General features: G+C 31.0%; 1 protein-coding gene across 2 annotated transcripts; it reads left to right on the top strand.

The window, feature by feature from the left end:
- LOC134688349 (putative helicase MOV-10) lies at positions 1 to 20,974 on the top strand. 2 transcript variants are annotated; one of them, XM_063548997.1, is made up of 17 exons: positions 1 to 157; positions 3,162 to 3,971; positions 6,716 to 6,957; positions 7,337 to 7,577; positions 7,947 to 8,087; positions 8,471 to 8,633; positions 9,313 to 9,464; positions 9,740 to 9,928; positions 10,889 to 11,036; positions 11,354 to 11,515; positions 12,582 to 12,685; positions 12,900 to 13,114; positions 13,378 to 13,775; positions 14,207 to 14,383; positions 16,763 to 16,851; positions 17,759 to 17,883; positions 18,832 to 20,974. In XM_063548997.1, the coding sequence occupies exons 2-17, from the start codon at positions 3,202 to 3,204 to the stop codon at positions 18,909 to 18,911; spliced, it is 3,396 nt and encodes a 1,131-aa protein (XP_063405067.1). In that variant the 5' UTR covers positions 1 to 157; positions 3,162 to 3,201; the 3' UTR covers positions 18,912 to 20,974. The 2 variants fall into 2 exon arrangements, with proteins under 2 accessions (XP_063405067.1, XP_063405056.1); XM_063548986.1 differs by having other exon boundaries at positions 18,829 to 20,974.
- The last annotated feature ends 5,854 nt before the right edge of the window (positions 20,975 to 26,828 follow it).

The raw sequence follows: 26,828 nt of genomic DNA, 5'->3' as shown, positions 1-26,828 counted from the left end.
TTGAAATCTCCAAAACGTTTTTAGTCGGGGGATTTCCAAAACGAAAATTATGAAACAATAAGTACAAGAACCGTTGATTTGGAAATTCCCGCAAAATATTTACCATTATTTTTCTCTTTCCTTTTCATTTGGCATGCATTTTTTGTAGCTTTTCTCCGTAAGTTGATTGCATAATATCAAATAATTACCTTGTCCAATGTCATTACAATGAGAAATACATGATATAATTGTGTCAGAGATCAATCGTACTCTCAATTGTGATGATCTTGTTATGCAATATTTGTAAACAAGATGAAGATCATCACAAACTGAAACTGTGCCATTGAGTCATTGTCAACTGACAATCATTTAACTTGTGAAAGAATATTCTGTATTAAGAGTAAGGTCTGACTGGCCTGATTAAGGCTGTCAGCCTGTCATGAAGTCTTGATCAAATGCTGTTGCTAGTGCTACCCATCAGGTTATCAGGTCTGTTCACCCTGGGTCCGTTTGCCGTGAGTTCCTTCGCCCAACTTTGATAAAAAGTTATTAATATTCAGGGCATTTGAAGTTAAAACTTATATGGTATATATTCTTGAAATATTTGAAACATGAAACATGGAAATTTAATACACCTTATTGCTTATCCTGGCTGACTGGCCGCTTGAACTTTTGATGCAAATAACAATCACTTTTCCATTGTGGCAACAGATATTTTTGTTTAATGACAATTTTACGGGAACCTGTGTGATATCCAGTAATGGCGGACAAATAGCGATAAGGTGTATTCCCACTGGTAGTTTTGATACTTGTCTTTTGATGGATAAATATTAAAAAGAAATGTAATTTTGTTTTGATAAACTAATTGGCTTGGAATTAATAAAAACAATGATGTACGAAGTTTATTTATAACTATTCTCAGAGACTAGTCTTTGTCATACTGCATAAATTGACTGAATGCTATTATTTGGTTAACAAATATAAATAAAGATAGACACATTGTTTCTAGTATTCTACTATCATGACTATGCAAATCAAAGAGCAAATAATATATAGGTTGTGGCAATACAAATAAACGGACTATTCTTCTACAAACTTTAACATTTTCTGTTCAAATAATAAACACTATGCAACTAGACAACATACAAAAAAAATCAGGGCGAACTAACCCTGGGGAACAGGTATCAGGGCCAACATTTACTAGGACAAACGTGAATCAGGGCAAAAAGAACCGGATTCACCTTTCAGTACTAATACTTTTGCCACATGATACAGTTCGGAAGAATGTACTCGTAAAAATTTTACAGAACCTGTGTCTATACTGCCACATGGTCAACAAAACAGGACATATTGTCCATACCTTGAAAAGTTATATCTGCCATAGGATAACATTGTCCATACTGAACATCATCCATACTTTGTGGAGACAACATGTTTTGTCCTGTTGCCCATTGTTTTTGTTATTTAGAAAATACATTTTTATAAAGTAATTTGAAAAATTGTGTATATAACTTGATAGTTCCCAAATTACACCTACATTGTTTTTTTGACAGTTTTTCACCTAAGTTAATTTATGATCCAGACAAAAGTGTATATATACATTTGTATTATGTTTATTTAGTAGATGTATCCTTATTTTAAACTAAATCATTCCACAAATTTAATTTTGTATTAATATACATGTAGAATCACTTCCCTAAAAACCAAATATCAGATGTTAAAAGTCAAGTTTGTGAGTCCAACGAACCTGTGGATATGTTCCGGACCATATGAGTATTTGGACCATACGCGTATGGTCATGACCATATGGGTATATACTCATATGGTCCGACCATACGCGTATGGTCGGACCATATGAGTACGCGTATGGTCGGGGTAATTAACACTCTGTTACAGTTTACTTTTCATACTTCTAAACTCTTCATATGGTATGACCGTTCATTCAAAATACGCTATCATAAAGGTAATTTTATCATTATATTATGATAAAAAGATAAAGCTAAATAATAATAAAAAGTTTCACATAGTTACTTAATTTTACTTAATTGTCAAATTTAAAGTAAACACATTTTATACGGATGGTCATTACCGATTTGTTATTACGAGTAATAGCAATATGTCGACTTAAAAATTAAATTTCAAAAATTTCTTAATGAACTGTTACATAAGAAGTCACTGGAAAGTAGCATACTATTAATTTATTTAAGTTGTGTTGTGAAGATGGTGTATTGCAGTCATTTTACGATATTTGAGATCTAGAGCTTCTTAAAAACACCGTAGACATCAGAATTGCCAAAGACCTCGGTATCACTGAACGCAGCTGCAAAAAAGGCTTGTTTTTCACTCGCAAACAAAATGTGTAAATGAAAAAGATCGTGCACAAATTTCTTGCAAATGCAAAAAAGCTATGATACCGTGTGGAAGTGAATGTCATCCAAACCTAAATGCAGGAATGTAGCTAGCGATGAAAACTAACTATGGCATTTACGTATTTTTTTTTATTATAAAATTACAAAAATTGTCATGTTTTAAACCATCACTGTTTTTTTAGATAAAGTTTTTGTATTATTGAAACGTTTATAATGTAATTTGAAAAAAATATATATACCTATATGGTCCAAATACTCATATGGTCCGGCCCGTTAATAACCAAACGAGTATTATACTCATATGGTCGGACCATATGAGTATACGCATATGGTCATGACCATACGCGTATGGTCCAAATACTCATATGGTCCGGAACAGATATATACATGTTTTGTGAATATTTATATATAAATATATTTGCTTATATCATTGTATATGAAAAAGAAGAAGTGCTTAATTTTAAATAATAAGAAAACACTAATTGTTTGCCAGAAGTCCCTAAGAAATCTTGCAAAAATATTTCTGGTATATTTTGCTAAGTTGGTACCGATGCAATTTGGGTACAGTGACTTCCATTTTGTACATGGTGATGGTTATTATAAATTTTAAATGAGTAATGCTTTATTTACATGATTTGTCATGTGTTCATACATTTTTTATTTGTTATAAATATATATAATATATTTAAAAAGTTTTACTGTGTGTGTGTGATTGTTTATTCCACATGCTAGTGATACAGTTTGATGATAATATATTTTTTTTAATAAGTTTCTGACATGTTTGTAAATTATTATTATCTTTTTTCCATCTAGGCTTTAGAAAGGACACTAGCAAACTGTTAGATGATCAAACATGAAAGGCACCAATTTTCGGCTGTTTAATGAAAGCAAAGACCGTGGATTGGATTTTCTTAGATTTCTGTCTACAGAACAGATTTCTATTCAAAATCAAGAGAAAGAGAAGATAAAGACTGTTTATAATTCTGGCTACAATGCTTACAGAAAACAGATAAAACCAGATGAATCTCAGATCCCATTTCCAGTTATTGTTAAAGCCCTGTTTACAATGGGAAAGCTTCATTTGCGAGAAAACAGAATGTTTTCAGGAGAAGCACCTTTACAATATATCAACTCCCATCAGAATAGGTCTCCCAGGCAGCAAAACAGTGCATATCAAAATTTACCTGCACCAAAACCTTCAGAGAATTCACACAGAAAAAATGGTAAAAACCAAAATACAAAGACGCCACCAGCCAGTGTCAAACAAAGGGGTACTGAAAATCAAAACACAGAGTCAGGGGCACCTAAAAAAAGACCTAGAAACAGGAGGTTTAAACGAAAATTTCCTGGTCGAGTTGCAGTTGATCAGCATCTTCTAATAAATAAAGAGTCTACAAGTGAAAGCGATGCGGAGTCACCTGGAGATGACACATCACCAAACCATATCACTAATGCTAATACATTTAAAGTTTCTGATTTTGATCTTTACACACGTAAGATTGGAAATATCTTTGAATGCATTGCATGCTTAGCAAAATGTACATCTAGAGATGAAATTGAACGTCATTTAGAAGGGAAAAGGCATAGACTTGGTGTAATGACTTTTGAATTGAAGAAAAGAAGGTGATTTTACTGATATATTTATATCATTTTTTTAAAGGTGAAAATAAAGGAGGTGTGGTATAATTGCCAATGAGACAACTTTACACCAGCAACCATAGGATGAGGATGTTGACATTGAAGTAAAAATAATCTATAGGTTCCTGTACAACCTGCAACAATGATCAAATTTCTTTTGATGAAAGAAGCTTTTTAAGCTAGGCCCATCATCACAAAATGATAACATGAAAAGCTAATGTTGGACTAGTAACATTTACGCCTTAAGGAGGCTCGCGGGTACAAGATTTTCAGAAAAAAATCAAACGTTCATTTTTCTTTACAAATTCTTTAATTACCTTTAGTAGTTGTTACTTTATAATATGGTTCAAGAATTTTTCAAAAAAATCAATACATGTTGGCCCTAGGTAACTTTTAAAATTTAGATATCATTGAAAAAGCTCCAAATTATCTCCCTTTGGTGCAAAAATGCCGTTTTTTGGCTCTAAAAATGAAATATCTTTTTAACTCATCGGTGACCTATATTTTTTATTGTTGTTTTCGAAAAGGCTGTACATAAACTGAATAATTGTAAAATTTAACCAATTTCTGTAATTTAGTTCTTTTTTTATTTCGATATTACCAAGGAGGTTATATTAGAAGGAGAGAGGACGAAAGACGATAATTACACAATAAATGTTACCGACTTTTCTGTAAGTGGGTGTTAATTAGTTGAGATCGACTCTGTCACAGAGGGAGATTTTGTCCTAATTACATACCTGAGTAAGAACGGAAACACCCGAGGTATCATAAACTGACCGGATATACAATTATTGAAATGTTAATCAGATTTTTTGTGATATTTTTTATTAAGTAATTAAAAATTAAAATTTTATGTTAAAAGTAAACTTATTACCAATAGAAATAAAACGACTATCCGTCTCATTGCCGTCAATGTAAATATCAACAGTCATAACAGAAAGTCACTTTTACGTTGTTCCCAATAAATTTCTCTATGTTTCAATTGCAAATATTCCTTCCAGTGGTTACCGGTCACCGCAACTAAAGTACTTTGCATATTCGTATATTTTCTATGATTATAACCTGCCAATTCTCATAAGCAGAAATTGACAGGTGAAGCGAAAATCTTTGTTTAAAGCAATGTAGTTTTGAATAAAAATCGCTCACTAACTTTCCTTTAAACCCTCATAACTTTGTCATTTCTTTATCTTTTTTCACCGTAGACAGACGATTGATTTTGAATTTGCGCGTCCGATCTTTTTACATATCATGAACACCAATACACTGCATTGTTACCGAAAATACACCTGAACTTTAATGACCCAGTCACTGATAACAATCACGTGACATATGCGATTTATCTAATAGCCCGAACTACTCGCAGTAACAGCCCGGTACATCAGAGGACCATGTCAAGTGGGTGATAAACATGTCGGTTTCTTTATAATTTTATCATTTTTCTCTGATCGAACTGCTATCCGGGGGATGCTAATTTTGTATCAAGCAGAGTGTTCACTCTCCTTCTAATATAACCTCCTTGATATTACCAATATTTCTCCTATTAGTTCAACAGAAAAAAAGGACATTAACAAAAATGTATGCTTTTTTCGAAGGCAGATTGTGAGCGTAAATGCACGGTGACCCCATTTTTTTATTTCATTTTTCCATTAGGTATAAGATAAAGTTAATTTATAGAAAAATATAGAGAAATCCTATATTAAATAAAAAATTTGATTTAGACCCGCAAGCCCCCTTAATTTGACAGGGACAATTCAATTTACTGTGCATATTTATTATAACAGTGGAAAAGTGTTTTATTGCTAATCTGATTGCCTAAAGCTGAGCTAAATAATTACATTAAATTTAGATACAATGATTACTATGATTTTAATGATTTTTAAAATGAACAATTCTTGAATAAAAACCCTGAACAAATCAAAGTCAAGATTTATTCAAATCCAGCAATAAAACAATATGTCATGTATGATGTGTAATAAGACACATTCTTCTACCTTAAACTTATCTATTATTTATATGCAGGATAATCATACTTTCCAAGGGTTCATTTATATTGTAGTTTTAAATGTGATAATAAATTTCATGGATTTCATTGGTTAAGGTGATCCACAAATATAGGTTTTCATGGAAATTCAAATTTTATATCGTCTTATTGGCTTCATACCACAATTGAATAAATTCCCTTTCTTTGTGGTCTAGGAATATAATTCCCAATTACTATATGGGATATTCCTTCTTGATTATTCTGACTACTGTTTTCTTTGATATATTTACTATTTTTGTAAGTGAAAATAGTAATTTGGCCAAAATGAAAGTAGGATTCATGTAGAAATAAGTCTTCTTCTTCTTCTTTAGTTTCAGAAAACCATCAACATACTGATGTTTACTTTCCGGCACATGCCTGGTATAATTTTTCTCTAGCATATATTCAATATTCAAATCCTACCATTGGCAAATTTATAGAACTCTCAAAAGAAAAAAAAAACCAGATTGATTGTCCTGGGACTAGCATATTTTATTATATAATAATGGTCTAAAACTAAGCAGATAAATTTATTTCATGTTTGACCAAGTTGAATTTTATAATTTTTACAAAGAAATGCATTGTAACCAATGAGAAGAATAATTTTTGTCTGAGGCCTGTTTGCAAAGTTTGGCATTATGAATGAAATGGATTCTAAAAATCAGAATTTAGGAAAACACAAATTTGATGAAGTAGATTTTATTTTTAGAAATGAATTGGTTCAAGATCAGAAAGGTATACAGATACTAAGTGATGTCCCTTGTGTAGACAGTACTTTTTGTTTGACAATCAATGAGAAGGTTCCAAAGACGATAGTTTTGTCCATTAAGAATAACAGTAGTGACAGTTGTGAGTTAGTCCACTGTGAATTGCTGAAGCGGATCAGAGTTTTCCAGTTAGATGATGACCATCGTGTGACAGAATCACAGGAGACTATGAATATACTGCCAGGTTTGTAGGAGATAGTAGTTCTTTACAAACTTCAAGAAATGTCAGGTAGATAGTTTTATTGTTTTGTTGCATAACCTTCATATCGATTTGATGACTATTTGTAGGCCCCACCCCTTTGGTCATAGTCCAGCAACACTTTAAATAGTAATGATGCTGTCAATCAGGCTCGGCTTGGTTTTTTTTGCCAGACATATCTCTGTATCAACAGTTTATTTTTATAATCATTGCATGGTTCACTCGATCTCAGTTCTATATTTTGGATATTAAAATATATCTGTCAGTCGAGAAAGCAAAAATATCACATCATACTCTGTGCAGTGATAACAAACTATAAATTTAGTTTAAAACAAAATATAGATTTATGATATCTATTTTTCAGGTGGGACATATAAGATTAGAGTGAAAACATCTGCCAAAAATGTTGGTACATATCATGCTCCAGTAGCTTTCCACTTCCACAGATATGATGACCAAGAATTCCATATCATCAAATTTCTCTCTGCAAGATGTATAAATGATATTACAGAGAATATAAAGCCAAGTCTGCCATATAAACGGCAGTCAAGAAGAGCATTACAAAGGTTAACTAAGGAAATTGTAGCAGGCTATCCTGTACCAAAGTACGTAGAAAATATCTTAAAAAATAAGTTGTTCCAGATAAAATAATCAAACAAATTATAACAAAAAAACGTAAAAATAGACACAAAAAACAAAAAAAAATACACAACTTAAGGAAAGTTATAATTTGCCTTTATATTGTCAAAAATTCATAAGGAAACAGATATTTCTCACTTTGATTAAGGTGAGAGTCGATGGTCTATAAAATCCTTGAGTCAAAGGATGTTTGACAATTTGAAAAAATATCAATTTCAAGTGGTGAATTTGATCTCTGACTCTGTTTGAACTTGTGTAATCTTTATATGTATTGCCTTTGCTTTCTGATCACATTGACTTTTGTAACAAAAAAGAAAAATTTATTTTTTGTACAGACTTTATGGTGATAATCTTAAAAGGGAAATAGAGTTAAAGACTTACCTAATCCCTGGTTCAACTCGCCTCTTAGTAAATAAAGGATTGAAAGACACAAAAGGCCTGACACAGGTGCAGAAAGTAGAGCTGACTGTTATAAAGTAAGTATAGTAATTATGTTCTGCAATAGCTGCAATTAATTCCATGACTTTTTCACATAAGCACAATTTTATCAAAGCATTATAAATTAAAAGATCCTTTAATTTTATATTAAAAAAATTGGTATAAAAGAAAAAAAGAAGACTTTGGCTTGGCCCAATATGTCAGTATTAGCTATTGTCATCATTTAGGGTCAAAGGTTACTGACCAGGTACTCAAGATAAAACCAGAATTTCAAATTTATTTCAAAGAATCATTTCTACTGTATGTATCCCTTTTCAATATTAAAAGTCTTTAATATGGTTCCTATTTTTTTGTTGTCAGAGTAGATGGCTTACTGTATATATTTTACCTATTATATTTATGTTGATTTCTTATTATACAGATCGGCTATTGAGAAGCCAGTAGAACTTGGTATTTATGTGAAGAGATTTCAGAATTTGATGCATTTCGAAGAGATACAAATGGAATATGATATACGAAAATATGACCTTGAAAATGTCCCAATGGTGTTTTGTTCTGAAAACAGTAGACTGCTGAAACTAGAAGTAAGATTGATTCCTGCCTATCTTTGTTCATGATTTATTCTGTAATAAAATATTGCAACTGACTGCATCAATGTGAGCTTTCACCTTCAAGTCCTTTGAAAATATGGTTGAAAGTATTGAAAAACAGACCCAAAATCAGAAAGGGGGTGTTGCAGATAAAAACAATTTGATTATAAACATGTAAATTTCGAATATTATATCCTGAACAAAAATTATTCACTCTGATAAGATTTCATATCTGTCACATTCATTTGATATTTAATAAAAATCTAATTAATACAATGATTAATCCTTGTCTATTTTCTGTAAAGAAATTATGTTTTTGCACAGACTTTTAATAAAAATCCTTAGTGAATCAGCAAACTGTTTGAAACAAAATGTTGTCTGTTATTGGAAACATTCCTTTCCAATACTCTCTATGTACATTATATAGAATAGATCTAACATTGTTGGGTTGATGTTTAGACGAGTTGTATATACATTATATAGAATATATAGTCATGAACTTTCATCAAAGTGGAAAGTTGTGAATACATTTCTGCATACTTTACATCATAAATGATAGGTGAATAATTTGTAACCTTTCTACATGTTACAAAAGTGTAAGTGATTAATGATTATCACACATGGTGTTAAATTATAACAAAACAAAATAATTTACCCTTGTTTTTCCTTAAAGGTTCCAGGATTAGCAGAGAATAGACCATCTGTTTTGAGGGGAGACAGACTTTATGTAAGAGTAAACAACAATGAACACTTAGGTGACAAAGAGTACCAGGGCTATGTACATGAAGTAAGACAACTGGAGGTAGTTTTAGGATTTGATGATAGGTAATCTTAGAAAATATGTGTTTATACTACTAATTACATTACAAATAATACTTTCTCAGGAGTCCTTTGAAACTTATATGATATAAGCTTTTCATTGTCTTTTTCAAAATGACAAAAAATGTTTTGCCCTTTTGATAACTGTCTTGAAAAAATAAGCTTTACTAAACATAAGCATCGTATGAATGAATTTTGAAATTATAATAAATGTCTATGGAACTTCTTCATATAAACATTAACTGTTATTACAATTTAAACATGGATACTTTCTATTTCAGTTTGATCCAACGATTCATAGGGAACATGAAGTTTAATGTCAGATTTGAGTTTAACAGATTACCTATGAGACTTCAGCACCGAGCTTGTGAACTTGCCATAGAAGAAGGTCTGGAACATAAAATTCTATTCCCTGACCGTAGGACTGTATGTACAGAACAGACCTCTCACCCTGTAAATGCACAGCTTAGGTAAAATGCTTTGAATAAATTTCAAAGATGCCAACCATTACGATTTTGGGGTAATTTTTCTGATTTTGCAAACAAAACTAAGCTATTACGGTCAAAGTCGAATAGTTACAGATTCCCAATCATCACAGTTCATGATTTTGTAAAACACAGATTTGTATCATTACTTTTTTGTCCTGGTCTGGTATTTAGAAAAGGCCACAGTAGTGCTTCCGGTTTCTTGGGAGTTATCGACCTATTGTTGGGTAACTAACTGACTTCCAAAGAGGCCAGCTTGCATTTTATGAAGTAACTTTCCCCCTTTCTCTACTTCTCCTTGACAAAACGAAAATGTACGAGTCGAGAACATCTGAAAATTAATGAATGGAATACATACTACAGACAACATTTTAAACGACACATTTTACCGCACATCACTTTGCAACCCCTCGTCAGTAATTTTTATTGGTAAATGCACGTTTTTGAATGATTACTGAAAACTTTTCAAAAATACAGAAAATTTGATAGTTTGTTACTGATTGTGTCAAAAGGATGTTGGCATCTATGAAATTTTAAAACAACAATTTCTTACATATTGTTTAGAAGATTAAATCTTTTATAATTTACTGTATCTTATAAATTTATGAATTTTATCTTAATGTTTATAGTAAAGATAAAATTGAGAATGGAAATGGGGAATGTATCAAAGAGACAACAACCCGACCATAGAAAAAACAACAGCAGAAGGTCACCAACAGGTCTTCAATGTAACGAGAAATTCCCGACTGATTTCAGTCATTCATTGTTTACAGAAAGCACATCAATCCCTTTACAAACTTTTTAAGATTTACAAAATTGTTTATAGGATATTTCAACTCATTCAGCTCTAAAAAAATGAATGAAGTCCATAGCAATGCCTTGTTTTAAACTTTAAATAAAACTATATTATTTTATTCATGAACAGATTTTTGTTGTTGTTTAAAGGTATTTCTGCAGAGCAATAGAGGCAAATGAGAAGCAACAAATTGCTGTGAAACATATAACATTAGGAACATCTCGTCCTTCACCATATATTGTATTTGGTCCACCAGGAACTGGCAAAACCTTTACCATAGTAGAAGCCATAAAACAGGTAATGTTATTTAAGTGCTAGCTTAAAACAATAACAAAAAAGAGATGAATAAGAGTTGCATATAAAACCAACTTAAATCTAAGTTTCTTAGAAACCTATGGTAATTTAATAAAATTTTAACAAAGTACAGATTATTGCTGTTAAGCAAAATTTTGATCAATATAAAAACAATACATCTGCTAAAAAATAAAAGAAATGGAGCACAGGCTATATGTTTATTGAAAGCATTCAAGGAATGAACTCTGAATCCTTGTAAAAACAAATTTAAAGTAAAAAATTGAAATTTATATGAAATTTGTTCATAATTGTTATTATAGATATGGAAAACCAAGCCTAATGCTCACATTTTAGCATGCACACCATCAAACAGCGCTGCTGACCTGATAGCTGAACGTTTACTGGAACACATTCCTCAACGAGATATACTCAGGTTAAATGCAGCATCTAGGAGTTATAATACTATTCCTGAAAAAGTCAAGGTACAATTAATTCCAAGGAATTAACATCACATATATCTTTCTTAAATATTGGAAATGTGGAGCTCCACTTTGTGGAACCTTATACGAAAGTTATTTTTCCAGTGGAAGTCTTAATCACCCTGAGTTTTAAGGTTCTCTTCCATCCCTCTTTTTATAATTTCAAATCTTTCACTTCTTGACAACTACAATCCCCTATATTTGGCAGTTTTTATTTTGTTTATAGTGAATGTTATTTGCTATCAATTCCCCACTAATTTTTATTGCATTTAATGTTGGGACTTACCAAAACAAAAAAATTGAAACAGTTTAAGCTGATTATTTTCATCACATCTTCCCATGATAAATTGGAGCTCTGTTCTTTATATAAGGTCACCCTTTTTCTGTGACTTTGCAAGTTTTCAGTGCTTCTTTGTGTAAGTCACTAGGGAAAATACAATTACCCTTTTTCATAAATCAAAAGAATTGTAAGGTATGAACCAAGACAGAAAACCAACAAAAATATCCAGGAGACATCCAAGGCTTACCAACCCACCAAGAAACAAGTTTTATAAAAGACTTTTAATTTCAAGATATCTAATTTAAATGAGAAAATTTTAAAAGCAAATATATTTGAGGGTTACTGTGCACCTTCATGTGAAATTTAGAGTTAAATCCTGTTTTTAATTTGTACGTCATATGCAAATTCAGTCATTTAAATTCTCATAAAGAGGTTAAGCTTATATGCATGATTATAATTTGTCAATCTGGCATATAGCCAGTTCATGAATCAAATGTTGGAGAATTAAGTAAAACTCTATTATGAACTAAAAATATGATTCTAGTTTATGACATATTTGGGGGAAAACTAATGCAATAATTATAATCCTAAATAAGAGAAGTTTTGTTATTCAAGAGAGAGAGTGGCGAAAGGGACTTAATAAACTGACAATGCCATTGATAAAAAAGACTGATAGACAAACAATAGTTCACAAAACGCAACACAAACACAAATCTTAATTAAAATATTTCCCTGCATTGCATTCCAAACATTTTGAAATAATGAAAAAAAAACTGATTTGTTTTGCAGCCTGTTTGTAACTACAGTGCAGCCACTAGACAGTTTGTATATCATACCAAAGAAGATATAATGAAATACAGGATAATTATTTCTACCTTAGTGACTGCAGGAAGGTAAATGTACTTGTGGTTCATAACATACCTAGTTGACCTAATAAATATTATATAAATATGGAAACTTATTAAAGAAACTTAACTATACACCAATTTTGGGTTTGTTTCATTTTTGTTTAATTTAACTTTAATAGAAATAGACTATTTTTGTATAAAATTTGAATAATTTATAATTTTGTAAAAAATTTGAATAATTGAATGTGTATCATTTTAGGTTATCCTCAGCTAATTTTCCCACAGGACATTTCAGTCATGTGATTGTAGATGAGGCAGGACATGCTGTAGAACCAGAACTTTTGATTGGTGTAGCTGGCATCCTTAATATTGACCCCCATATCCCAGGTGGATGTGGACAGCTGGTATTAGCAGGAGATCCTCAGCAGTTAGGACCAATTCTTAGATCGCCGTTTGCTATAAAATATGGATTAGGTAGGAAACTTTAAAAAAAAAAAAGCTCACATGAATCATAATATCTAAAAGAAGTTCAATATTCTAACTTTTCTCCAAAGACTTGTATATAAAAATATTCTTGAGAAAATGAAGTTAAGTCATTCTTATTTTAATTTATTTATTTTGCTACATAATTCATTGATTGATGCTATATTTGATTACACATATGCAAAAGATAAACAGAACAATAATATTCAACATTTCTCAAATAACACAGTGTTGCTATTTTCGTTTTTTTTCAGATAAATCTTTGTTGGAGCGATACATGGTGGACCAAGATGTATATGCCAAACCTTATGATGAGAGAATAATTACTAAACTTCTAAACAACTATAGATCTCATCCTGACATTTTATATCTACCAAATAAATTGTTTTATGATGACGAGCTAGTAGTAATGGCTGACCAGATTATGAGGGAAAGCCTTTGTGATTGGGAGAAACTCCCTAATAAAGGTTTTCCTATCATATTTCATGGAGTCATTGGTCAGGACATGAGAGAAGCAAGAAGTCCTTCATTTTTCAATGCTGAAGAAGTTTCTGTTGTTCATAGTTATGTCAACAGTTTGTTGAAGGAAAAGAAACGAGGATTGAAGATAAATTCAAAGGATATTGGCATAATCTCCCCTTACAGAAAACAGGTATATTCAAATTATTCTATTATTTTCATTTTGTTTTGATTACAGATGTGTCTATTAACTAAACTCTTGAAAAAAAAATGAAATGACAAAAATACTGAAATCCCAGGAAATTTCAATACAGAACAAAGACTAAAAAGTCTTTTACAAAATCTACAGAGATTCCATTATCATATTTTTACCAGACTTAATTTTTGAACAATTTTATATAGGTTTTATTTAAACATTCTTATATTATTCTTTTGCTTTGTGATATCCAATATTCAGGGAAAGGATCTGAGAATGCACATACATTTGTTTTAAGTTCAAGACCTTCATTGAAATGAAGTAGTTATATATTTTTTTCTGCTAGTAATTTTATGTCATAGGAGAGCAGTTAGTCTCAATTATGTTAAACGGTTAAAAAGTATATAATAACACTTGTATAATTTCAGGTACAAAAGTTACAACAATTAATGAAGTCCAAAACATGGGGAGAAATACAGATAGGATCAGTGGAGGAATTCCAGGGACAGGAGAAGAAAATTATAATAGTTTCTACTGTCAGGAGTAACCCTGAATACCTCTCTCTTGACATGGACTTTAAACTAGGATTTCTCAAAAATCCAAAGGTAACATTAACTTACACTGTAGTTTCATTGAAAGTTTTTTTATACGACCGCAAAATTTGAAAATTTTTCGTCGTATATTGCCATCACGTTGGCGTTGTCGTCGTCGTCGTCATCGTCCGAATACTTTTAGTTTTCGCACTCTAACTTTAGTAAAAGTGAATAGAAATCTATGAAATTTTAACACAAGGTTTATGACCACAAAAGGAAGGTTGGGATTGATTTTGGGAGTTTTGGTCCCAATATTTTAGGAATTAGGGGCCAAAAAGGGCCCAAATAAGCATTTTCTTGGTTTTCGCACTATAACTTTAGTTTAAGTAAATAGAAATCTATGAAATTTTGACACAAGGTTTATGACCACAAAAGAAAGGTTGGGATTGATTTTGGGAGTTTTGGTTCCAACAGTTCAGGAATTAGGGGCCAAAAAAGGGCCCAAATAAGCATTATTCTTGGTTTTCGCACAATAACTTTAGTTTAAGTAAATAGAAATCAATGAAATTTAAACACAATGTTTATGACCACAAAAGGAAGGTTGGTATTAATTTTGGGAGTTTAGGTTCCAACAGTTTAGGAATTAGGGGCCAAAAAGGAACCCAAATAAGCATTTTTCTTGGTTTTCGCACCATAACTTTAGTTTAAGTAAATAGAAATCTATGAAATTTGAACACAAGGTTTATGACCATAAAAGGAAGGTTGGTATTGATTTTGGGAGTTTTGGTCCCAACAGTTTAGGAATAAGGGGCCCAAAGGGTCCAAAATTAAACTTAGTTTGATTTCATCAAAAATGGAATAATTGGGGTTCTTTGATATGCCGAATCTAACTGTGTATGTAGATTCTTAATTTTTGGTCCCGTTTTCAAATTGGTCTACATTAAGGTCCAAAGGGTCCAAAATTAAACTTAGTTTGATTTTGACAAAAATTGAATCGGTTGGGTTCTTTGATATGCTGAATCTAAAAATGTACTTAGATTTTTGATTATTGGCCCAGTTTTCAAGTTGGTCCAAATCGGGGTCCAAAATTAAACTTTGTTTGATTTCATCAAAAATTGAATAAATGGGGTTTTTTGATATGCCAAATCTAACTGTGTATGTAGATTTTTCATTGTTGGTCCTGTTTTCAAATTGGTCTACATTAAAGTCCAAAGGGTCCAAAATTAAACTTAGTTTGATTTTAACAAAAATTGAATTCTTGGGGTTCTTTGATATGCTGAATCCAAACTTGTACTAAGATTTTTGATTATGGGCCCAGTTTTCAAGTTGGTCCAAATCAGGATCTAAAATTATTATATTAAGTATTGTGCAATAGCAAGAAATTTTCAATTGCACAGTACTCAGCAATAACAAGAAATCTTCAATTGCACAGTATTGTGCAATAGCAAGAAATTTTCAATTGCACAGTATTGCACAATAGCAAGAAATCTTCAATTGCACAGTATTGTGCAATAGCAAGTATTTTCAATTGCACAGTATTGCGCAATAGCAAGAAATATCTAATTGCCCAATATTGTGCAATAGCAAGAAATTTCAATTGGAGTTATCTTTCTTTGTCCAGAATGATTGTTGAATCAACTTAAATCAATGTTTTATACAATATACAATGTATATTCACTTTTACTACCAACTGATAAATTAAAACAATCTTTACCATTCAGTGATAAGCACTTTTTTACATTTTGATATTTTATTATGTATTTAAATGAGTGATTATTGTTGCAAACTCCATTAGAAATTTGAATTGAGATCGGTTTTGGAATAAAGGATAGGGGGATGTGAAAAAAAATTGGGGAGGGGGGGGCAATTTTTTTCATTTGAAATTTCATAAATAAAAAGAAAATTTTTCAAACATTTTTTTGAGAGGATTAATATTCAACAGCATAGTGAATTGCTCAAAGGCAAAACAAAAATTTTAAGTTCATTAGACCACATTCATTCTGTGTCAGAAACCTATGCTGTGTCAACTATTAAATCACAATCCAAATTTAGAGCTGAATCCAGCTTGAATGTTGTGTCCATACTTGCCCCAACCGTTCAGGGTTCAACCTCTGCGGTCGTATAAAGCTGCGCCCTGCGGAGCATCTGGTTTTTATCTGGATTCTAATGAGGAAAAAGGGTATGAACTTATGACCTTCACTGACAAGCAATACAAAATAGCTTAGGTATCCAATAACTAATTATAAAGAAAAGATGGGAAAGCCTAGCATTCAGGTTGTGTACATGCAGATATATATGTCTATTAAAGTATTAGTATATTCCAAACAGATCTCTTGGAAATTTTATATGTATAGAAGTGGTATTACAGTGATTTCAGATGTTACTGATAATGAACATTCTCCCTTGTTATAGTTTACCTCATATCTTTAATTTCCTTTTCCATTTTTTCAGCGATTCAATGTGACCTTGACCCGAGCTAAAGCTTTGTTGATAGTGGTGGGAAACCCTGTCACTTTGTCACATGATAACAACTGGAAACAGTAAGTACTGGTACTCAAAATAGGGAAAATCACTTTGTAACATGATACCAAACTGGAAACAGAAAGATATGGTACTCAAAATAGGCAAACCCTGACACTTTGTCACATGATAACAACTGGAAACAGTAAGTAATGGTACTCAAAATAGGCAAACCCTGTCACTTTGTCACATGATAACAACTGGAAACAATAAGTACTGGTACTCAAAATAGGGAAACCCTGTCACTTTGTCACATGATAACAACTGGAAACAGTAAGTAATGGTAATCAAAATAGGAAAACCCTGACACTTTGTCACATGATAACAACTGGAAACAGTAAGTAATGGTACTCAAAATAGGCAAACCCTATCACTTTGTCACATGATAACAACTGGAAACAATAAGTAATGGTACTCAAAATAGGCAAACCCTGTCACTTTGTCACATGATAACAACTGGAAACAATAAGTAATGGTACTCAAAATAGGCAAACCCTGTCACTTTGTCACATGATAACAACTGGAAACAATAAGTACTGGTACTCAAAATAGGGAAACCCTGTCACTTTGTCACATGATAACAACTGGAAACAATAAGTGCTGGTACTCAACATTCTGTATATATATTTATCAATACAATAATTTCCATAATCAACAATAATACAAGATGAACTAATTGGATTTATATAAAAGTTTGACTCAAACAGAAATGGATTGACAATGGTTGTCAAATATTTAGATAAGCATTTTATGTTTTTAACAAGACAATGCTTAAGAACTGACTAGCTTTGGTCTAGTTTTCATGACACTATTTGAAAAAAGAAAAACCCTGATATTTATGAGATAAGATAATTCCTATCATATTTGAAAAAATCTGAATACAATTAAAAAGAATATTAGAGTAGTATAGAAATGTATATATTTCAGATTTATAAAGTACTGCCAGAATAATAAAGCCTATGTAGGTGTAGAATTTGAAGATGAAGAAACTATGGTTGAAGACATAATAGACAGATTAAATACCTTAGGACTCTCTGATCCTAAACCTCAAGGTAGTTATAGTTTCTAAGGGTTATTCCACGATTGTGCTCATTTGATTAGTATTTAGGAGAAATGTATATAGAATCTTATTAAATCAAATATAATAATTCAAGAAAAACCTGTAGTCTTTGTAGCCTTAAATGAATAACGCATAAACAAGATGGTGTGGTATGATTGCCAAGGAGACAACTCTCCATTTAAGGTGGTACCCAACACTTTCACTAAAATTAATTTGGCTCGTTTAATTTTCATAAAATTTTGACAAAGTATTTACTTTGACCCTTTAACCAAAAGATATAAATTTCAAAAATTTTGAACCAACCATTTTATCAGAAAAAATACACTGGTTATATAGCAGTTTGACAAACACCAATTTTGATCATTGAGAAGCTTAAAATTTCCCTTTACAGTACAACGTAATTAAAACGTTTAGATGATTTTACAGAGTTATCTCCCTGTAGTGTTAGGTACCACCTTAAGTCACAATGTATATGAAGTTCACAAGTATAGGTCAAAGTAAGGCTTTCAACACAGATCCTTGGCTCACACAGAACTGCAAGCTAACAAGGGCCACAAAATGATTGATAAGCATTGAATAAAATTAATGACATAAAATGGTTTAGAAATGGTCTCAGAAATGACTGGTCACTTAAAAGATTATATTAAGTTTATGTTCTAAATGGAATTATTTAAATATGTGTATGAGAATTTACAGGATGTCATAATCTACAATCTACATTTTATTCACTCTGGTTGAGGATAATCTACAATCTACATTTTATTCACTCTGGTTGAGGAAGGCATTTAGAAAAGAGCCTTTTTACTTCTATTTTTAGTTGTTGACTTTTTGTTAAAATGAAATACAGAACTTAGATTAATATTTATAGACAGGTTCATGACCTGTTTAAATTTAATTTTTAAAGTAATAATGAAATGATATATTAACTTTATTTTAGCAGAGTCGGAACCTGAAGAACCAGTTATTAGTGTTGAAGATTACAGTCAATTTAATGACCAGCCATGGCGTTCTGATTTATAGACAGGAAATAGGAAAAAATCTATATAGGTATATGAGGAACAGAACAGAAAAGAAAGAAAAAACCAAATAAACTCATGCAAATAAAAACTAACCTTTTAAATACCCATGATGCAATTAAGATTGTGAGATGGTAGAGGGTTATAAAAGTTATATGATATACTTCACAACTGAAAATGGCAAAATGGCATGCTTTTATCCTTTCGTAATATAGTTTTTAATAATTCTATGTGTTTTATTTACTCGTTTTGATTCAATTTATTTGTTTGTTCATGTAAAATTTATGTATAGTTTTTAGAGTCTCTAAGCATTATTAGTAAAAGTGTTTCTTCAGTTCTTACAGAACTTAGTGGTCTTTCAATAATGTATTTCTTTAATGATTTTTATTTGTTATTTCATTTTATTACATGTGTAAACATTTTTTATTATTTGTATAAGAACAGTCTAGTGACCAAATCCTGAATAGCGATTACTTAAAGAAAGCTAAAAATAGGGTTATCTGAAATGGTTTGATCAAAACTATAAAGTAATTATAAAAGTAGGAGATATATGAAATATAAGTTTGTTACAGTTTATGTACGAGGGTTTAATGGAATGTATATTGAAACTGATAAATGATAATTTTGAAAGTGACTGAAAATATAAATGAATTATGTCTGTTTATAAGAATAGATATACATGTATATATATTCATGGACAGACAATTTCTCTGACCTAGATGGAAAGGCCGTTTTAAAGCAGTCAGCTTCTGAGTACTGTCTTGTTGACATTTTATTATCTTCTATTAATTATTTTTAATCACATTTTTACTAGTCATTGTTTTTTGCAAAAAACAACATGGTTGACTTTTATTTAACAGGAGGCCTGATTAGGGACACAAACCTGTATCTTATAAGATTTGACTTTTATAAATGAAATATGAGACAGACCTTTTGAACTCAAATTAAATCAATTCTGATGCAATAGTTTTCTTTACAAAAGTGGCTGCATTAAGCTGTACAATGTGTAACAAATATAATGAATTGTATGTGTAATAATGTAATTGTATGTGTAATAATGTAATTGTATGTGTAATAATGTAATTGTATGTGTAATAATGTTGATCAAATCTACTTTCTTTAGAAGTCAAATATATTTGAAAGTAGCATGATTTTTAAATCAAAAATATATTGTTACATATTGTTTCAACAATGTGAGAATTAATTCAGTACACATATTTCTTAAAAACGTTGCTGTGTGATATGCTTATTGTAAGTTATTGTTGCAAGTCTTAATTTTTAATGATTTCTTAAAGCTGAACATTTTCAGTTTAAATACTTATGAAATGGTAACTTTTTTTTTCATTCACACAATATTATAATATATTTTCTTCCTCATTAGGGTTATTCTAGAAAAAAAAATACTTGGTTGGTTGTTTCTTCATTTTTGGGGAACTATTTATAGAATTTCAATAGTTTTCTGTAAAGTATAAACAACAGTGAAACTGATGAAACAACCCCCACCCTCCCTTCAAGGTTAAAACAAATTATGTGGAGTTTCAACCTTCCCAGGAATTAATTTCTGGGAAAGCCCTTGATCCCTTTTCACAATATAAACCATATAAATGATACATTTTACTGAATGAATTGTAAATACCAATTTGATTATGAATAGAGAGTGATTATTTTTATAACCAACGTTTAATATTTTTTTATTCTGATATTCATTTTAAAGATGTTTTATTCAAATTATTTTTGTATGATAAAACATTTTGTGTTACATATTTTTTTTTTTACACTTGTTCATTTTAACCACTGTTTTATGTGTGATATAAGAAATTTTATGGTTCTATGATATTTTGCATTTAATTTTTTTGCTCTTATTCTTATAATCTTTTCATTGTTGTATTTTTAAACCATTTCAGAAACCATTGCATAAAATATAAAACTTACTGAAATGCCTAAGTTACATATAATATGGATTGTAAATTTAGACTGAATAAGGAGTTCAATATTTTGTAGTTCAGAGACAGCAGTTTTATATTTGAAGATTCACGGGTATCAAATTGTTGGTTATTGAGTTTATTTTGGATTTTCAAATACAAATCTGTAATCTCAAGTCTATCCAGCAGGAAAAAAAGCACTGCTTAACGGTTATCATCATTTAAAAATACAATTAAATAACATCTGTGTCTGTCTGTTTTTATAGTTTCAGAAATTCAGACTTAAACTTAAAATTGACTATATAAATGACGATTATCTAACTCTTTATATAAATCTATCATATTGCAGTAACTGAATTAAACACTTGAGTAGCTTAAGGTAGGGATGAGAAACAGGCTTTATGATCAAGTGTGATTTTAATGGTGCAGATAAGGGAGAAGATGAGCTTACAGATGTATTAATCTTTTAAAGTTTCTACTTATACAGTTTAAATTTTACAATTTAAAAGTTATCTGAAAACATTTTTGCTGATGGATTACAAATATCTATGATGAAAAAATTGAGAAGAAAATCTTTGAATGTAGTTTTCAGAAAACAAGATTGCAGTTTCAGCTGGTGTCAGAAAATATTTAGTCAATAAATTGACAATTTCTGTAAAATAATTGTACCTTCAGAATATGTTCAGGTGACATTGAACAAAATCGAATGGTCAATATTATATTACTGTGAATTCATTACTTTCCATGGGTACCAATTTGTGTGGATTATGGAAAACTTTCATTTTCTTCAATATTTGATTTTGTAGTTGTGCCCAAGTTTACATACAAGGCTATTGACAATTTGTAATTTGTTGATATTTAAATTTGTGGTTCACCTGTATCCTTGAAATCCATGAACAACGGTATTCCATGAATAATAATGAATCCACAGTAGTATGCAGTTCAAAAGTCAGTAGCTACATTAATAATGGTCATTATATCTATTTTTTATCATTTGAAATTGATAATAATTATGATGACTGCAATATGCACATTTGTGTACAATAAAGACTCACCTAGTCCAAACGAAAGTTTTGAAGTGAGCAGTTGACATACAGTACTTTCTGTTTCACATTAACTCTGATGTATAAGATGTGAGCTACTGAGTTTGTAACAAATGCAAGTGTATGTGAGCTACAGACTTGTGAAGAATGCAAGTTAATACAAACTACTGACTTGTAACAATTGAAGTTTATGTGAGCTACTGAATTGTTAAGAATGCAAGTTGATGTGAGCTACTGACTTGTAAAGAATGTGAATTTATGTGAGCTACTGACTTGTAAAGAATGCAATTTATGTGAGCTACTGACTTGTATAGAATGCAAGTTGATGTGAGCTACTGACTTGTAAAGAATGCAAATTTATGTAAACCACTGACTTGTAAAGAATGCAAATTTATGTGAGCTACTGACTTGTAAAGAATGCAAATTTATGTGAGCTACTGACTTGTAAAGAATGCAAATTTATGTGAGCTACTGACTTGTATAGAATGCAAGTTTATGTTAGCTACTGTCTTGTAACGGAAGCAAGTTTATCAGCTACTGACTTGTGAAGAGTGCAAGTTTAACAAACAAAAGCATATGTTCTGTGATGTAAATGTTCTGTACAACCTTGCTGATAGAAAAGTAATTCATGTATAGATATGTTCTCAAAATAATGTAAGAGACATTTAAATGAGTTGTTACTTGTATATGAATTATACACTGTCGCAGGTATTGAAAGTAATTGATGTACAACTAGAGCATATAAAATGTTCATATGGCATTGTTTGTTAAGATTGATTAATAAAAATTTAGTGATACCAATTTTAAGTAAAGAAGTTTGTAAGTTTGTAAACAGTTTTCAGTTCACTCATTTTAATTTTTCTACGTTACTTTATAAGTTTTGAGGAGGGTCCCCCAATAATGCATCAATATTTATCTTTTAATGTGAAAATATGCACCTTATGTTCCAGATATTCATTTTTCAATTGAATTCCAGAAACTTATTTTACTGCCAAATATAAGATGATAGCAGTTTTATTTTCAGATAAAGGATTTTTATATCAGTTATTTTTAACCCAACATTTGTAATTTAAAGAAAAAGTTTTGTGTAAAATTGTCTTTTTTTAGAAATGGATATTGTTACTTTTACTACAAATTTAGTTGTCTTTAAGAATTTAAAATTCGCTGTATCTGTAATTTCCAGATGCAATCATACTACAGTAAAGCTTATAATGTACTGACATAAAAAATAAACCAAGCACAACCATATTTTTTTCCACAATTTTTCAGCTCACCTGGCCCGAAGGGCCAACTGAGCTTATGCCATCACTTGGCGTCCGTCGTCGTCGTCTGTCGTAGTCGTAAACTATTTCAAGAATCTTCTCCTCTGAAACTACTAGGCCAAATACTTCCAAACTTAAACTGAATGTTCCTAAGGGTATCTAGTTTATAAATTATATCCAAAGTTTTGATTTATCAACAAACATGGTCGCCATTGCTAAAAATAGAACATAGGGGTCAAATGCAGTTTTTGGCTTATAATATAATATGGTTTGCTGCCCCTGAATTGGTAATTTTAAGGAAATTTTGCTGTTTTTGGTTATTATCTTGAATATTATTATAGATAGAGATAAACTGTAAACAGCAATAATGTTCAGCAAAATAAGATTTACAAATAAGTCAAACGACCGAAATGGTCAGTTGACCCCTTTAGGAGTTATTGCCCTTTTTAGTCAATTTTTAACAATTTTTCGTAAATCTTAGTAATCTTTTACAAAAATCTTCTCCTCTGAAACTACTGGGCCAAATACTTCCAAACTTTAAGTGAATGTTACTTAGGGTATCTAGTTTATAAATTGTATCCGAAGTTTTGATCTATTAACAAACATGGTCACCATTGCTAAAAATAGAACATAGGGGTCAAATGCAGTTTTTGGCTTATAACTCAAAAACCATAGCATTTAGAGCAAATCTGACATGGGTTTTATTGTTCATCAGGTTAAGATTTATCTGCCCTGAAAATTTCAGATGAATCAAACAACCCGTTGTTGGGTTGCTGCCCCTGAATTGGTAATTTTAAGGAAATTTTGCTGTTTTTGATTATTATCTTGAATATTATTATAGATAGAGATAAACTGTAAACAGCAATAATGTTCAGCAAAATAAGATTTACAAATAAGTCAACATGACAGAAATGGTCAGTTGACCCCTTTAGGAGTTATTGCCCTTTATAGTCAATTTTTAACCATTTTTCATAAATCTTAGTAATCTTTTACAAAAATCTCCTCTGAAACTACTGGGCCAAATTAAACCAAACTTGGCCACAATCATCATTAGGGTATCTATTTTATAAATTGTGTCCAGTGACACGGTCAACCAACCAAGATGGCCGCCATGGCTAAATATAGAACATAGGGGTAAAATGCAGTTTTTGGCTTATAACTCAAACACCAAAGCATTTAGAGCAAATCTGACTCACAGTTAAATTGTTTATCAGGTCAAGATCTATCTGCCCTGAAAATTTCATATGAATCGAACAACCAGTTGTCGGGTGCTGCCCCGGAATTGGTAATTTTAAGGAAATTTTGTTGTTTTTTGGTTATTATCTTGAAAATATTATAGATAGAGATAAACAGTGAACAGCAATAATGTTCAGCGAAGTAAAATTTACAAATAAGTCAAAACGAATGATATCGTCAGTTGACCTTTTTAGGAGTTATTGCCCTTTATAGTAAATTTTTTACATTTTTCATAAAATTTTGTAGATTTCTAGAAAATATTTCCCACTGTAATTACTTGGCCAAGTTCATTATCAATAGAGATAACTGTAGTAACAAGAATGTTCAGTAAAGTTAGATCTACAAACCATCCCCCATCATCAAAACACAATTTTGTTATGAATATTTCTGTGTCATTGTTTAATATGCACATAAACCAAGGTGAGCGTCACAGGCTCTTGAGAGCCTCTTGTTTCTTAATGAGTTAAAACTCTTGTGCTTTTCTTACATCAAACAGTAAAAATATTTCTGAAGATACTATTTCTGATATTGTATCTTATCTTACGGTTGATTTTTTGCATTTTTAAAACATTGCATTTTATGCGTTCATGCTAAGTAAATTTTAAGCATCTTTTATTTTATGGACCAAATTGTAACTATTTTTATGTTGCATGAAATTGTTTGTGGGACCATTCCAATGGACTGGTCTCTGTGATTTTGTTGTTTTGTTTTTGTTTTAGTTTAGCTTGCGTGAAAAATAAAAATCTTGTCTCCAAATAAATGTTGCTTTTATGTATTATAGTTGAAAGTAATGTTAAGACATTCATTATAAAAATGAAAACATTTTCAACAATCAAGGAATGACTAATATTTTTTCTGTCTATGAAGAAATAACATAAAAAATTCCATGCACACTGAATAACCTGCGCGCTTAGCGGGTTATTTAACATTCTAACATGACGTCCTTCAAACGCTTTGAGTACACACCCGTGGTAAAATTTGAATATATTGCATGGGCTGTTCCGATTGTACTCCCACGTCATATGCTTTTTTATGAATGAGTTTGCGACGTCATAAAACGATGACGTTAGAATATGAGCATTTTACGGGAAAATACACGCTTGTATTCCCGAAAATCATCACAACAGGGAAACGGAAACAAACGATGCTAAAAGGTGTTATAAGCCATATTTGTATAAACATTAAGACATAAGTAACCTATCATTTAAATGAATTCAAAACTATCTATATACATTATTTTAAATAGTTTAAGCATGTCACTATTTCAGTTTGCTCCGTTCTTTGACGCCAATTTAATAGTGTGTTTATTTCTGGGAATGGCAAATATTTGACTCCACCTAGAGTGCTTCGATCCAAAAGAATTGCCGTATTTGACCTATTAGAATCGAAATAATTCATGAGGGCTTGAATATTTCTAGATTTTACCACGGGTTGTCCCTTTATGCCGATATTTTACCCCTCGCTATCGCTCAGGGTAAAATATTTGTCATAAAGGGCCAACCCTTGGTAAAATCACAATATATTCAAGCCCCCATGAATTATTTCTTAAGTGTACACCACATTTTTAATGTTATTTCAAATAGACAGAAAAAATATTACAGCAGTTTCTTATAATTTAATTCTTAATTCCATTTCAAACCGTAGAAAACTATGAAAAAACATTGATGACATCACGGTCACATGACTAAATTATGTCTATGGTCTGATAACAAAATAACGTCAGCCAATCAAAAGATATGTTACATCCAAAATTAAATTATATAAGGGAAGACAAGAGGAAAAGCCAGTCATGACAAAAACAATGCAACATGCAGCTCTTAAAAAAACCCAAACAACCATAAACATGATATTCTGTAATTAGATAGATATCAAAACCGTTTCCCTCAGATAACATTTTTTAACATATGAGTCTTGGAAAAGCCTTGTCAGACTGGAAACCCTAATTTCTGGGGTCACAGATTTCGAGTCTTGCACTTTTTATGCCCTTTTTATGGGCATTATGTTTTCTTGTCTGTGCATCCCTTTGTCAGTCTGTCCCTCCTCTTCAGGTTTAAGTTTTTGGTTAAGGGTAGTTTTTGATGAAGTTGAAGTGCAATCAACTTAAAACTTAGTACACATGTACCCTATGATATGATCTTTCATATCTAATGCAAAATTAGAGTTTGGACCCCAATTTCATGGCCCACTGAACAAAGAAAACGATAAAACGATTGGACCATCTGTGTACTATGGGCACATTATTTTAAGGTATAACATTACTAATAATTCAGTCATAAGTTTTTTATCACAAAAGTTGTAACCAACAACAGGATATGAAATTCAGAATTGAATGACGAAGAGAGTGCAATGTTAGATTTGATAAAAATGTTTGGTCACACATCACCACTCTGAATAAGCACATAATCACAAAAATAAAAACATATACATTGTACTACTTTTAAAATGATTTATTTTGAGT

This window comes from Mytilus trossulus, chromosome 1 (genome assembly GCF_036588685.1).
Source record: "Mytilus trossulus isolate FHL-02 chromosome 1, PNRI_Mtr1.1.1.hap1, whole genome shotgun sequence".
NCBI lineage: Eukaryota > Metazoa > Mollusca > Bivalvia > Mytilida > Mytilidae > Mytilus > Mytilus trossulus.
This window is presented reverse-complemented; position numbering and strand designations above follow the sequence as displayed.

What these genes read in the sequence shown, in the direction of transcription:
- LOC134688349 (XM_063548986.1), top strand. Translation starts at nt 3,202, where the DNA reads ATGAAAGGCACCAATTTTCGGCTGTTTAATGAAAGCAAAGACCGTGGA. An exon ending in GTTTTAGGATTTGATGATAG is followed by an intron (nt 9,465 to 9,739) that starts GTAATCTTAGAA and finishes TTTCTATTTCAG; the next exon opens with TTTGATCCAACGATTCATAG. An exon ending in TCTCCCCTTACAGAAAACAG is followed by an intron (nt 13,776 to 14,206) that starts GTATATTCAAAT and finishes GTATAATTTCAG; the next exon opens with GTACAAAAGTTACAACAATT.